This window comes from Halichoerus grypus, chromosome 4 (genome assembly GCF_964656455.1).
Source record: "Halichoerus grypus chromosome 4, mHalGry1.hap1.1, whole genome shotgun sequence".
Classification (NCBI taxonomy): domain Eukaryota; kingdom Metazoa; phylum Chordata; class Mammalia; order Carnivora; family Phocidae; genus Halichoerus; species Halichoerus grypus.
This window is the reverse complement of record NC_135715.1, coordinates 132,369,941-132,384,803: the sequence shown is the minus strand read 5'-3', so window position 1 is coordinate 132,384,803 and position 14,863 is coordinate 132,369,941. Positions and strand designations below refer to the sequence as shown.

General features: G+C 36.9%; 1 protein-coding gene across 1 annotated transcript in view; it reads left to right on the top strand.

The window, feature by feature from the left end:
* Positions 1 to 14,863, top strand: part of LRP2 (LDL receptor related protein 2) — a 195,627-nt gene that overhangs the window by 64,735 nt on the left and 116,029 nt on the right. Inside the window, exons 11-17 of the mRNA XM_078070026.1 lie at positions 2,349 to 2,477; positions 4,142 to 4,311; positions 5,319 to 5,536; positions 6,601 to 6,807; positions 9,001 to 9,203; positions 11,020 to 11,160; positions 12,834 to 13,037. Of these exons, the coding sequence (XP_077926152.1) occupies positions 2,349 to 2,477; positions 4,142 to 4,311; positions 5,319 to 5,536; positions 6,601 to 6,807; positions 9,001 to 9,203; positions 11,020 to 11,160; positions 12,834 to 13,037 (1,272 nt within the window). The remainder of the gene's footprint in view (positions 1 to 2,348; positions 2,478 to 4,141; positions 4,312 to 5,318; positions 5,537 to 6,600; positions 6,808 to 9,000; positions 9,204 to 11,019; positions 11,161 to 12,833; positions 13,038 to 14,863) is intronic.

Genomic DNA, 14,863 nt, shown 5'->3' with positions numbered 1-14,863 from the left:
CTCTTTGTACGGCTGTAATACTCTGCATGGCTTCAGGTGTTGGAAACCTATGCAACATTTATCATCTTAGACATGGCTCCCCAGTGAATGCCTCGGTGGTAATCAAGAATAAAATTGAGTAATCCCGACACGAAATCTTGTGTCCTTCCACCATTCATCTGCCTCTGGTAGTCTTGACCTGGCTCTGGAGCCTCTGAGGCGTGTTGAAGCAGTTTACCCAGGGTTATTGTTTCTGATTGACGGGACATGCTGTTTGGCGACAGAATGACATCGTGGTGCAGAGTTAGGGCAGGGAGGTCATTCAGCATGGTGGGATTTCAGGCAGCCAGAGGGATCAGAGGGTGTCCAAGGGGGTCTAAGCTAAAAAGGAGTTTTTGAACTATTTTCAAAGCAGGATCTGTTGGTACGAGGCAACAAAGAATGAAAAGGCAAGAAAAATAGATAAAGGTAATGTGGTGGGAGGTGGTATTATAAAGTAGTGTTTTAGGGATTTATATAGTTTCCACTACTTTCCTATTCTCATGAAAAGCCTCAAGTCTACTTTCATTTTTCTGGTTTTCACTTTGGTTAATGATGGATATTAATTAGCCTTCATTTTCCTCCGTCATGGAGACTATAATCTTATTCAGTCATTAAAAGTGACATTGATTTTATACACTCATTCAAACGTTAAAGTGTTTGTAGCCCAGGTGATAGGAAGGGCATTCACACCCACGAATTCCTAGTTATGACTTCTTCACCTTTGGTTTTCTTCTGTTTGACATCAGAACTCCTGCTCCCGGGATGACTCCAGACCCTTACGCGTATTTTCATCGGTCTTGCATTCAAAATGAGGTCATGACATTCTGGGAATTTGAGGGCGAATATCCTGTACTTTTCATTTCTACTGAGGCGAAGCCTCAGGTGGTACTGTCTCAGGGCTGAGGCAAGGACACAGAAGAGATAAATCATGAAGGGCCTTTTATTCATACCCACATGCCTTTCACCTTGTCATGTCCAAATTGGATTAATTTTTTCCTTTGGTTAGTCACAGTTCTTGGAAAGAAAGATCTGCAGGCCCATGTTGTTATATTTGGTCTTGAGGGAAAATTGGAAACATTAGCTTGATCCCAGGAGGTTCTCGAGCTTTGTAACTGGGGAGTTGTGCGATGTTATGGTAGAACCCGAGTCCCAGCTCTGATATTTGCTGCAAGTGTAATCAGATCCAAGTAATGTGGAGAATTCTAGACCTGAGGGTCCAATGCTTTCAGAAATTATAATTTACTGAGAACCTGTTGGTATGGGCTGTGATGGTTTTCCTCCCAGGGAAGCACCGCACAGGGTGAAGGAGGGTGAAGTGTGGATGTGAACTTGGAGGGTCAATGAAATATTTGGCACCAATCTACCAAGATAGGACAATTTTTGTGCCCCTTAAACTGTACGGTCTTTGAGAAAGACCCTTTATATCTTGTGTTGTTCCACCCACTCCCTTCCTCCTGTGTTGTATTGTTTATATGTCAATTTCATTGAATCTCTTTTTACACAGTAGAACTAGGACTATGGTGACAATAAAAAGCTCTGTCATGTGATGAACACTTATTAAATGAATGAATACTAAGTTAATGAATAAGGAGAAGATATTTTTCATGTCTTAAGACTAATTTAAATTTAATTTTGGTTATAATTTTTGACATCAGAGGAAAGGCAGCTGGGTAAATGGATCTTCCCAAATACTTTATTCAAGTTACAGTTTTGTGTCTTTTTGAGGGGATGGTTATAAGGCAGGTCTTACTTTATTCTGCTAGAGCACTGTCCAGTAGAACTTTCTGCAGTGGTGGAAATGTGCTATATCTACATTTCCAGTATGGTAACCACTGAGCCCATGTAGCTATTAATCACTTGAAATGTGGCAGGACTAAGAAGCTGAATTACTAATTTTATTTCATTTTAATTAATCTAAATAAATTTAAGAAGCCATAGTGGGCTAGTGCCTACTATACTGGAAAGCACAGTTTTGAAGGGAAGAATTTACACCAAAATTCAGATGGTAAACCAACATTAGTAAATTAAACGCAATACCACGGGGCAGTGAATCTAAGCAGTGCTGTGCATCTTCTGTAAAAGTATCCTTTGTGTAGATTAAAAAAAAAAAAACTGTTTAAATGCTTTTGGATTTTCTGTAGTATGAAGACGCCCGTTCTGAATTCCTATTTTTTATTGTATGCCTAGAATCTGTGCTACCTCCAGAGGGTGCTTATTTAGATATGGGCCTCACCATATTCTTGTATAGCCGGCCCAAGATTTTTGTCAGAGTGTGCTCAAAAAATGCTGGTAAACAAGATTACAAATGTTTATTTCCCATGTGGCAGATTTTAATGATTGCCAGATATGGGGAGTTTGTGACCAGATGTGTGAAGACCGAGTCGGCCATCACCAGTGCCACTGTGCGGAAGGGTATGTCTTGGAGCATCACCGGCATTGCAAAGCTAATGCTTCCTGTAAGTAAGTTAAGGACACTTCTCTGAACAGGAAACTTACGACGAATATCCTCCTTCCATAACAGATGACAAAAGAAGTACCAGCGTTTATGTGGACAGCAGGGTTTTATCATCACAGATTAGGAGTGGGTCTTGCTGCCAGAAGAATGGGTCCACATTAATTTTGTATTTTGAGTATTAGGACCAATTTACGGATTAATCATGACCATTAGTCACTGTTTTTTGTTTTTTTAATTGGTTGCTTGTACACTTTGTGTCAGAGCTTTTGTGTCGGCTACCACATTTGATTGTGGAATACACTTTTTGCCTATTTTGGATTACTTGGACATTTAAATTTTAATTAATTTACCACAAACATGGGTGACAAGTATCTATAGAAATAATTTTGGCATTGTTTATGAAAAATTTAGGAGTGATTGAAGATGGACCTCTGAAATTTGGATTGGAATTTTGGGGAATGCACTCATTCGGGGTGTTTTGTTGGAATTAATCTAAGTACTGTAGTACTGAAAAGTCATGGGGAAAATCTGTTAAAAAATGATACCTACCCCCCACCCCCAGCCATTTTGTCACCATGCATTTCTGGATAAGAAGATCTTTGTTCCTTTTTTCCAATTGTTTTTTTCACACATGATCTTGAAGTTCCTTTGGTGGCCTTCTGAAATACATCTACTCATAGAAATGATAAATGGCCCATTTCCAGGTTATTTTTGTGTAGAAATATCTGATTTGCTGTATACTAACTTTTTGGTACAGCTGATTTTTAACAATTAAAATGTATTTACTTTGAAAGGATAATAAATTCATATGTTCAGAAGTTCTAAATTATAAAGATGTCTTTCTCCACATCTCTGTTCCTCTCTGACCAGTCTCCACTTCCCTTCTCCCATAATTGGTCATTGTTTATTTTAATTCTAGAGACTGTCAAATACATAAATAAGAATGTACAAATACAGGTATCTAATTCTATTTTTATGGATTATGGTAGTAAACTATACATGCAGTGTATCAACACAGAGACTTCTTCCTCATTCTTTTTTTTTTTTCTAGTGGCATAATATTCCATTTTTTGATGTACATTATTAACTAGTCCCCTACTGATGGGCTTTTATATCTTTTTTTTTTTTCCTTTGCTATTGCAAACAAGACTGCAGTGAAAACCTTGATATTCATTTGTCATTTTGCATGCTTGTGAGTATGTAGGTAAAGCAGATTTGGATCCATCATTGGCATGTTTTTCACAGAGTGATTTCCCAGTAATCCATAAAATATGTTCTGTGCTTTACACAATCTGAAGTTGCTGGGTTAGATGCCAGTATCATAGAGGATTCTTGAAAATACCTGAAGTAGTCCCCTCTGTGTCACTGAAAGTGCATGGAACTAGCAGTCTGAACACTCGAGTTCTTGGTAGACTCTGCTCCAGACTTACTGTAATTTTGGACACTTCATCAAGCATTTTTGTGCCTCAGTTTGCTTATCTGTAAACTGGATAGAATGACACCTATATGCCTGCCTCAGAAGTTTATTTTAAAATCAAATAAGGTAACATAGAAGAAGTATTTGAAAAGGCAGGAAGCATATCAGTTGTAAGTTTGCCTGAAAGGGTGAGATGCGTAGGTTTGTTCACTTGAAGGAGTGATAATGCCTTCCTTCTTCACATTTAGCTGAGCAAGCCTCCATTATCTTCTCCAATGGTCGGGATTTGCTGATTGGTGATATTCATGGAAGGACCTTTGCGATGTTGGTACAGTCTCAGAATCACGGAATGGCTGTGGGTGTGGATTTTCACTATCACCTACACAGAGTCTTTTGGACTGACACTGTGCAAGATAAGGTAAATAGAAATTTCAGGAGTATAGCTTGGGAGCTGATAGAACTCCAAACACAAAGTGTTGATAGCTTTTCATTTTTGGGGGAGTGGAAGGGAAAGTTCTTTTGTTTTCTAACAAAAAAGGCCCTTGAGATATTTTATGTTAATCAGCACCTTTTCCATGCTATACTATTACATGTGACCTATTAAACAAAGCAGTCTATTATATGGATTAGCCTTGAGCAACTTTTAATTTTATTCGAAATGGAGTCCAAAAGCCTAATTAAAAGAAATAGTAGACATTCTTTCAAAACTGGATAGATATTTGGTAGTAATTTTTGAAACTTGATCATTTAAAATGTAAAAAGGATTCTGCTTCCTTGGATGATAAAAATCAGATTTTACCTGCATCTTCTAAATGGAACTGTAATTGAAGATTGGGTAACAAATATTGACAGCATTTTGTTTAACAGCCAAAATTTCATTATGCTGTCTTACTTGGAAAGTGTGATAGATTTAATTGCAACTTTGAGTGATGGCAACAGAGATTTTTAAAACATAAATTTTAGAGACCTCTAAAGAGTTATGACATTTTATTTCTTCCTCTTACATTTCCTTGTACTATTAATAAAATTTTAATTCAAATAAGTGGTAACTTGCATAAAATTTCTAAAAATTGCAAATTTGGATTATTAACAATTCTGACTCGATTACAGCTAAAAATCAAAACAAACCATCACCACCACCTCCACAAAAAAATCCACATTCCTTAAACTTTCAATAGCTACCAAGAATTAGAAATGCAGGATTAAAAAAAAAAAAATCCAACTTTTTATATTTGCCTTACATATACTTTTAAAGAAACTTTTTTTCTCCCCAGTAGCCCAGGATATAAAATATTTTAACAAGTATCAGTGATTTTTTTTTTTTTAAGTCTAAATGACTGATTGGTACAACATAGATATACTGAATGAATATACGAAAAACAGTGCCCACAGTTTTAAGAAGTGTAATTTTGGGTGTTCTTTCAGGTTTTTTCAGTTGACATTGATGGCTTAAACATCCAAGAAGTTGTTTCTCTTGATGATCCAGAGAATCTAGCTGTGGACTGGATTAATAATAAACTTTATTTGGTAGAGGCCAAGGTCAACCGCATAGATATGGTAAATTTGGATGGAAGCCATCGGATTATCCTTATAACTGGAAACTTGGGGCATCCTAGAGGAATTGCTGTGGACCCAACTGTTGGGTAAGTGATGTGAAAACATACTGATTTTGGTATTTTTGAAGCTTTATCTCTCCCTATAGGTAAAAGATCCCCTGGATTAATTAAAGGTTAGTTCTGATTTCTTATAGGGTCTGTACTCTAGAACCCATGTTTATTTTATATCTCCATTCATATAAGCTTTAAATGAGTATACCACTGGTGTACTAAGAATATGTGATTTTTTGGGGTATGAATTTTATTTTTAGTGTTTGCCACATTTGCCTGGCAGAGAGACGGGACTCTGTGTTCTGACTTAACCTAATAATATTGTTAAACCTAAATGTTCCTTGTGATTCACCATTACCAGATGATCATTCTAACATGATTTAGCTGCAAATTATTTTAAAGAGGGGAAAGAAGATTGGGGCTATCACTTTAGCACTTACTTGTTACAAACTGGGATTGAGATGACAATGCTAATACCTCATTACAAGTTGTTCAGTGTGAATCACTACATCAAAACAAATGCTCACTCGTCTCCAGGTGTAAATTCAAATTTTCCTAATGTCCATGTTTGAGTGCAGTTATAGGGGACTTCGCTTTCTCCTAGATTTTCAAAGTTGGTTCTTAGAATGCTTGCATGAACTTCAGGCTACTGAAACGTTGGTGAATGGTGATTATTCATTCCTACTTGATGATATCTTGCTATCTTTCCTTGAAAATAATGGATATGTTCTCTAGACTATGTCTTACAATGGGGAATTAGGGAGGGAAATGATTTGATAGCTTATTTTAAAATGTAAGTTTTCCTGGGTGTAAAAAAGAGAAGTAAAAGGCAGAGCCAGGAGTCAGGGCAGAAAGTTAAGAAGATGGATATGAATTTTGAGGCTGCCGTATTAGTGCATTTTCATAGTTGCTATTTGGAGTTGTTGACTCTCCTGATTGGCCCCCATAGTTTCTGATTTTTTTTTGTTATTGTTCTATACTCCCATGCTCTCTAATCAGCTAGAGGAAATTTCCATTGATCCAAACATGCAACCAAAAACAGTATTTTCCAGATAAACTTGTAAAATAACTGACTTTCATCTTTTATTTGTCTTTTGTAGTTACTTATTTTTCTCAGATTGGGAGAGCCTTTCTGGGGAACCTAAGGTGGAAAGGGCTTTCATGGATGGCACCAACCGTAAAGACTTGGTAAAAACAAAGCTGGGATGGCCTGCTGGGATAACTCTGGATATAGTATCAAAGCGTGTTTACTGGGTCGACTGCCGTTTTGATTACATTGAGACTGTAACTTACGATGGAATTCAAAGGTAAGAAGTATTTTTTTATAGCTTCATAAGTTTGGGGGAAAGTACATAAAATTTATGGAGAGGGATACAGAGGGACCAGAATTACATCTTGAATGACCTTTGTGTTGACATTTGTGTGAAGTGACATTTTTGCCGGGGAGGGGGGGTGGTTTGTTGTTAACTTTCCTCGTGTTCCATGATAGCATTCATTTAATGTTACTTAGAGCATTTATTCTTTGATTTCTCCTCCCCAACTTCTCCCCAACTCCCAGATGAAGCACATTATTTTCATTCACTCCTGAGTCCATTTATTTCTCTGGGTCCCTTATGGTTTGTCTCCGAAGATCACTTTATCTTTTAGCTTACTAATTTTCCCCCAGTGAATAAATAAATTTTATTATTTATTTAACATTAGCTGGTGGGAATTAATTGGACTTTACTCTGCCCTTATGTATTTCAAATTTCAAAGAGAAATTCTGGCTTGTATTTTTACCTGATATACTTCAAAGATACTTAGAATATTTGAACATAATATGGCATACTTTTTATTTCATCTTCTTAGTCTGATGAGAGTTAACTATAAATTAAATTGTTAACTAGTTTCTCTGCTTTTGGTATTTTCAAAAACTGGTTAAAACACGGTTTTTAAATTTGTCAAAACTACTCTTTGTGGATTCAGAAAATAAGCTGGCCAATTTAATTTTTCCAAATTACTTGATTTTATTGTATTGTTTTCTCAATGGAAGGAATATTATAGTTTTGTTTTCTCCTTTATCTCTATTTTGTAAGGATGGTATCACAGTCTGCCACTGGATTTCATATTCTTAGAACAAACTCTACTTGGTTAAATAAAGTGATTGGATATTGATACTATGACTTCTCATCATTAAAACTGGTTCCCATAATGAAAATGTGAATAAATTTAATGAAAAAATATCAACCAACCCAATAAGTCATACAAAAACAATTGAGAAATTGCCTATTTTTTTTTCTTTTTCATAGGTGTTTTGACATTATTAGATAGTCTAGATATTTTTATGCTAAGGTTAAAGTAAAATATAAAAACATAACAATCAATGGAGTTTCAGAAATATTTGAGGGCTTTGCTGGCTGTGAAGAAACATCAAAGAGCTACTAAAGCTCATGAGTACAGCTGAAATCATAAAGTCACTGCCCGTTGCTTTGCCAGCAGGTGGCATTCAGGGTTCTGGAATTTGCTAACTGAAAAGGAAAAACCATCCTCTAATCTTAATGTACCATGTCATTATTGAGTGTTTTAAAGTGCACGCTAACTTGCCACCTTTGGTTTCAACCCCCCCACCCCGCAACCCATGTTTTTGGTGTGTTTCCAAGCCTTAGTATCTTCAGTTCTTTTCTTAGAGTCCTGTTGTGCTTTTTAGTTTTCAGCAGTGTTAAAAGATTTTTCTTTAAGGTCTTTCTATTTTGCAAAGAGGAAAAAAAAATGAGTTTTCCCTCACGAACCATCCTCTACCTCACTTTCTTTATGTGACCTAAGTGAATTATCTTCTATGCAGAAGTAGTTATGACAGACACTGTTGATTTTCTTTCCCTTGCTTGGCACCTTTAACTTCTTTTTCTTCTACTGAAGCAGCTCTGGTCACCCTGTGCCTCCTCTGCAAGTATGATGAGCAGACAGTTTATCAAGCAGAGGCGGGGAAGTGGTAGCACTACTCTTTGATTTCCCAGAGTGACATCAGGAATAGGTCTGCATGTTTGCTCTGGGTTGAACTGTTCTGCTCACTATGCTGCTCCCTGATGCTAAGAAATGGTTAATGGTACAGTGTGAAGTCCATTGAAGGTATCTGCTACCACATTTACATTCCCTTGTTACACTCTTTCACCTGTGGATTACAAAATGATATTTCACATTGTAGGGCCCCCCCTTTTTTGTGGCACAACCTTAATAGAATCAGAAGCATGTAAAAAACGAGTAATTTTTCAAAAAATCTAGAACAAACTAGGACTAGGACTGGAATTTTATTTTCGAGGGTCTTTCCCAAGAGACCACATGAAAATCCGGAATTCTATCAAATGTAGGTCAAAATATACCCACATCTTAAAATGTATTTTTCTATATATCCTATGTTTGTAACAAGAAATTACTTAGCTTTTTAGGCATTTACTTGAACTAATTCCACCTTTAATCGAAATGAAGGTAAACAAAAAAATTGTGATACACATCTTTTGTAACAGGAAGACAGTAGTCCAAGGAGGCTCACTCATTCCTCATCCCTTTGGAATAAGCTTGTTTGAAGATCACGTATTCTTTACTGATTGGACAAAGATGGCTGTAATGAAGGCAAACAAGTTCACAGAGAGCAGTCCACAACAGTACCACCAGACTTCTCTGAAGCCCTTTGGAGTGACTGTTTACCATTCCCTCAGGCAGCCCTACGGTATGCCCCAGAACAATGGAAACCCTGCTTAATACTGGTCTTGGTAGAAAGGTTTTCTCAATGGTATGGAAGTTAATGATGAGTGATCTCATGAGATTTGGGTGACATTTTCAAATATATGATGGGTTATCTAGAGAGTTAAAACTCTCTGAAATTGGCTCTGTATATCATGGGGGCTTCTGAAAAAATTGATGTATTTCAGAGTTAAAATGCCAAATCAACAGGAAACTTAGAGATGTATTTTACAGATTTTTATTGGTACCTGCAGTAACTGCTGGGGATAGACAGCAAATGAACCAAACCAAACCAAAATACATATCCTCATTTTACTGGGAGAAATCTTGTATTCAATCCATTAATATTAAAGTTGAGGAAACTGAGGCCTAGCAGAAGAAACTAACATGCCTAAGTGTTCATTTGAGGTAGTGTCAGAGCCGATTTTTTTTCTTCTCCGTTGAGTATGTGTGACACCTGTTACTTGGTTTGTGTTGGGTCTGTCATAGGCCACTGGTGTTTGGTGTCTCATAGGCTGGTCACTTCTCAAAGAAAAGAAATATTTTGATTCAGAAACCATTTAGTCTTCTGTTATTTTATAGTAAGTCTTGTTTGTGTTTCAAGGTTTTAAGGTGACAGAACTATTGTGACTGTATATGGCTCTTTTCTGTATTTGCTTGTGCATCAGAAAAAAAAGAAATATGATAAACTGTGTGCATAGAAAGTTTAGTATCAGTGAACAGTAATTTAGGGAAAGGCAGATTTTACTTTAAAACTCCCACGTCGAGTGGTGGGTCTGATTTTAGGATGGAGAAAGACCATAAAGTAATTAGGTTGATTTTTTTTTTTTTTTAAACAAAAAACCAACCGCTAGAACTGATACATTGAAAGATATTCATCTCAATGTAGTCATCCTGGGATAACATAAACTTTAGCTGAAAATACGTATTATATCTGAAAACATTTTGGAAGTCTCTATTTGGAATGGTTAGTTCATGAGCTACTAGATTCCTATTTGCCTTTGACCAAAAATTTACCCAATTTCATCATCCAAATTAATTTGTTTGTTGTTTCCCCAAACCAATCCACCTGAGAAGGTAAAGAGACAGTTTTATTTTATTTTATTTTATTATTATTTTTTGTAAAGAGACAATTTTAAAGACTAAGTCAAAGGCTACGAAGACAATTTTCAAAGCAGATGTGACCTTTTTGGCTATGACAGGCTTGTATACAATAAGCTTTTTGAGTCACAGCTTTGAGAATGGGTTTTAGAAGTATAAACTGGTTTGTATTGCAGGCTTGTAGGGTTTTGGAATCAGATCTGGATTTGACTTCTAGTTTAGTTGCTGAATAATCTTGGGCAAGTTGTGTTACCTTCCGGAGCTTCGGCTTCCTCTTTTATAAAATTGGGATAATAATACTTAGCTCTTAGAGTCATTGATTTTAAGTTGGCTTGCTTAAAAAGCATGCATCCAGTGAGTTACAGTTAATGTATTATATCTTACGAATGGTCAAAATAACACTCAAGCTTTTTTGTGGGGGGAGGCAGTTACTTTTTAATCACTGAGGCTAGCAGACGTAATTACCTTGGGGAGAAGAACTCCCAGAGTTATGCAGCTGTGGGAATCCTGTGTGTTGCCACTACCAGTTTGAGGGTAGGTGGGAGAGCTTACATGGGGGCGTATGCAGCAGCAAACAGCAGTGGTGTTTGTGTTCCGAGCCCGTTATTTTGTTGCACGTACCTGGCTCAAAGTGGTTTCACATGTCTCGGGTAATCATACATCTCTAACTGAGATTTAACCCTGTGTATTTTTTCCTCTAGTTAGCAATCCATGCAGAGATAACAATGGGGGCTGTGAACATGTCTGTGTCCTCAGCCACAGAACAGATAATGATGGTTTGGGTTACCGCTGCAGGTGCACCCTCGGCTTCAGCCTGGATGTGGATAACCGCCACTGCGTTGGTAAGAAAGCACTTCTGGGCCGTCTTTCTGGTTGGCAGCATAGCGGTACATGCTGCCTTTGGACTGGGTCAGCTTCCTGTCATACTCCATGGTGAATAAGCATTTGGTAGCTGACAGAGCACCTTCCTCAGTAGGCACTGCTCCCCTTACACACAGGGTTTGAAGATGTAAATTTCTGTTCTTCGGGCCTTGCCTTTAATTGCACATCTAGGGTTTCCTTGGGCTCCCTTTCCCCTTTTCTCCTCCCTGAAATTGTTGTCTCCTTTTAAAATTATGCTTTTGAAATGCCATACAATTTTGAGTTTTCTCTGCTGTGTATACCTTTCCCACTTTAGATGTTAGCCTTCGCTTTATGCGGGAGTACCTACTGTCCCCTTCGTTGCCCTCTCCTAGACCACTGCTTCTGCCCCTCGAGGGGGGTGGTTGTGCCTCAATCCCACTTGGCTTTATTGCTGTGTCCCCAAAGCAAACTAAGTGTTGGGGCGGCTCATTTCCTCATCTAGGTCTTCACTTCTCAGTTCAGAGTTTCTCTTTATATCTGCCTCTGTGCTCTGGGATTCAGCTCCCTCAAACACTTCTTTTCTTCCTCTTTGGTTTTCTACACACCTACTTAGAAGTAGGCTGCTGCCGCACCTCTGCTGGTGATGAAATGCACATCCTGCAATATTTGGTTTTCTTCTCTTCCCTTGAAAAGTCTCCTTTTTAATGCCTTTGACAAATTCTGTCTCCCCAGATGGTACTGCTTTGGGCTTGGTATGTAAATTTTCTAATTCTAACTGAGACAAATTTGTTCACTTTGTAGGTGATCCTAGATTCAGATAAAAAGCACCCTCGTTCAAAAAGTCATGTGTGTCTGACTATTATATTGACACTACACTCTGTAATAATTTTGCTCTTAAACTCCTGCAATTTTTATCTTTGTCTTGGATATACCTTCTTCATTTCTCTTTTTGATTTCCTGACATACTGTTCTGTCTCCTTCTTTGATTTTAAAATCGCTCCTTTTTCCCTATTTCCTCTATTTTTCCCTCCTTTATTTATTTCTAAATAACTTACCTGGTTGCTGTTAATTTTTTTAAAAGATTTTATTTATTTATTTGACGAGAGAGAGAGAGAACACAAGTAGGCAGAGTGGCAGGCAGGGGGAGAGGGAGAAGCAAGTTTCCCGCTGAGCAGGGAGCCCAATGTGGGGCTCGATCCCAGGACCCCGGGATCATGCCCTGAGCCGAAGGCAGCTGCTTAACTGACTGAGCCACCCAGGCTCCCCTTTTAATTCTTTTCTTTAACTAGTCTTAATACCTTAAAAACTGCAGTAGGATTCTTGGTGTAGATCTCTATACAAAAGTTAATCCCAATCAAGAATTTTGATGGAATTACTATGCAGTTCAGTTAATACTGCTTTAGAATTCATCATAGGGGACCGTGTTTTATACAAATAAATCTTAAGGATAAATTTCCCAAGAAGAAGTAAGATTGTAATAGTTGTATCACCTTCATAGCTGCTTTTTTCCCTCTCTTCCCATTATTTCCAACAATGTTTTCCACAGATTTGTTTTTTATGTTTATTTCAGAATTGTAAAATGTGCTTTATGGTTGTTTAAATAATTTCTCTGGAATTAAGGGAGGACAAGAACCAGGCTGTGGCCAGTTGTATTGTGTTCTTCTTCCTACAGCTGTTAAGCAGTTCCTGATGTTCTCATCTGAAGTGGCTGTTCGTGGCATCCCATTCAACCTGTCTGCCCAGGAAGATGTCATAGTTCCAGTGACAGGAAATCCTTCTTTCTTTGTTGGGATTGATTTTGATGCCCAGGAGAACACTATCTTCTTTTCAGATACATCAAAAGACATGATTTATAAACAAAATATCAACGGCACAGGTGAGAATACATTAAAAAAGTTTTTTGCATGGTTTGTCCATTTTTTAGTAATAATACTAATAATTTGCTCGCTAGAACTTACTTTGCTTGCTAAATACTTACAGTTCAGGAAAAGAAATCCATTGCTTTTCTCATGACTTTAGTTAAAACAAACACTTCCTTTAAGAGTGTATTTTTAACAATGAGAAATATTAACATTGAAGAAGCTGACATTACATAAAAGGAGAGTCAAGTGTATGAAAGTCAGTAATCGGTTAATTGACTAGAGGGTGTTCCTCATGTTCAAACAGCCAGATGACACCTTTTGAGGGATGTGGGGCTTGAAATAATAATAATTAAAAAAAAACCCCATGAATTATATGGAAATATGGATTTACTATGTTTTCAGTTGATTGGGATTCTGTTAATATCTTCATAATCATCACAGAAAGGTAAATTATGGTCACACTTTATACTGGATACTTTACTGAATGATGGCACAACTCAGTATTTTGACTTTATAACCTACTGGAGAATTTTACATTGAAAGAGGAATTAATACGGGTTCTTTTCAGACGGGGGGAATACTTCCAAAGTCATTCTATGAAGCCAGCATTACTTTGATATCAAAACCAGATTAGGATACCATAAGAAAAGAAAACCATAGACCAATACCTCTGATAAATATCGATGCAAGAATTCTCAACAAGATATTGCAAACAGAATTCAAGAACACATTAAAAGGATTATACACTATGACCAAGTGGGATTCATCCCTGGATGTAAGGATGGTTCAATATATGCAAATCAATAAATGTAACATATCACATCAGTAAAATGAAAGATAAAATCACATAATCATCTCAATAGATGCAGAAAAAACATTTGACAGAATAAAACATACTTTCATGATAAAAAAACTCTTAACAGAGTGTGTATAAAAGAAACATACCTCAGTATAATAAAGGCCATGTACAACATACACACAGCTAACATTATACTTAATGGAGAGCAATTGAAGGCATTTCCCCTAAGATCAAGAACAAGGCAAGGATGCCCTCTGTCACCACTCCTATTCAATATAGTACTGGAAGTCCTAGCTAGAGCAATTAAGCAAGACAAAGAAGTAAAAAGAATCCAAATCAGAAAGGAAGAAATAAAAAAGTAGTTATTTGCTGATGATATGATCCCATATATAGATAGAAAATCCCAAAGGATCAGTCAAGAGCTTTTGGAATTAATAATTTCCATAAAGTGGCAGGACACAACTACAGAAATCAGTTGCATTTCTTTTACACTAAATGATGAATCATCCAAAAAAGACATAAAGAAAACCATTCCATTCACAATAGCATCAAAAACAATAAAATATTTAGAAATAAATTTAACCAACAGTGGAAGATCTGTACAATGAAAACCACAAAACTTAGATGAAAGAAATTGAAGACGACACAAACAAATGGAAAAATATCCCATGTTCATGGACTGGAAGAATTAATATTGTTAAAATGGTCATACTACCCAAAGTCATTTACAAATTCAGTGCAATCCCCATCAAATTACCAAAGGCATTCCTCACGGAAATAGAAGAAACAATCCTAAAATTTGTATGGAACCATAAAAGACCCTTAATAGCCAGACCAATCCTGAGGAAACAGAACAAGGTGGGAGGTATCGTACTTCCAGATTTAAAACTATACTACAAATTAAAAAAAAAAACCAAAACTATACTACAAAGCCATAGTAATAAAAATGGTATGATATGGGCACAAAAATAGACACATCGTAGAAGAGTGGCCAGAAGTAGTGGAAAATAGCCCAGAAATAGACCCCAGCATATATAGTCA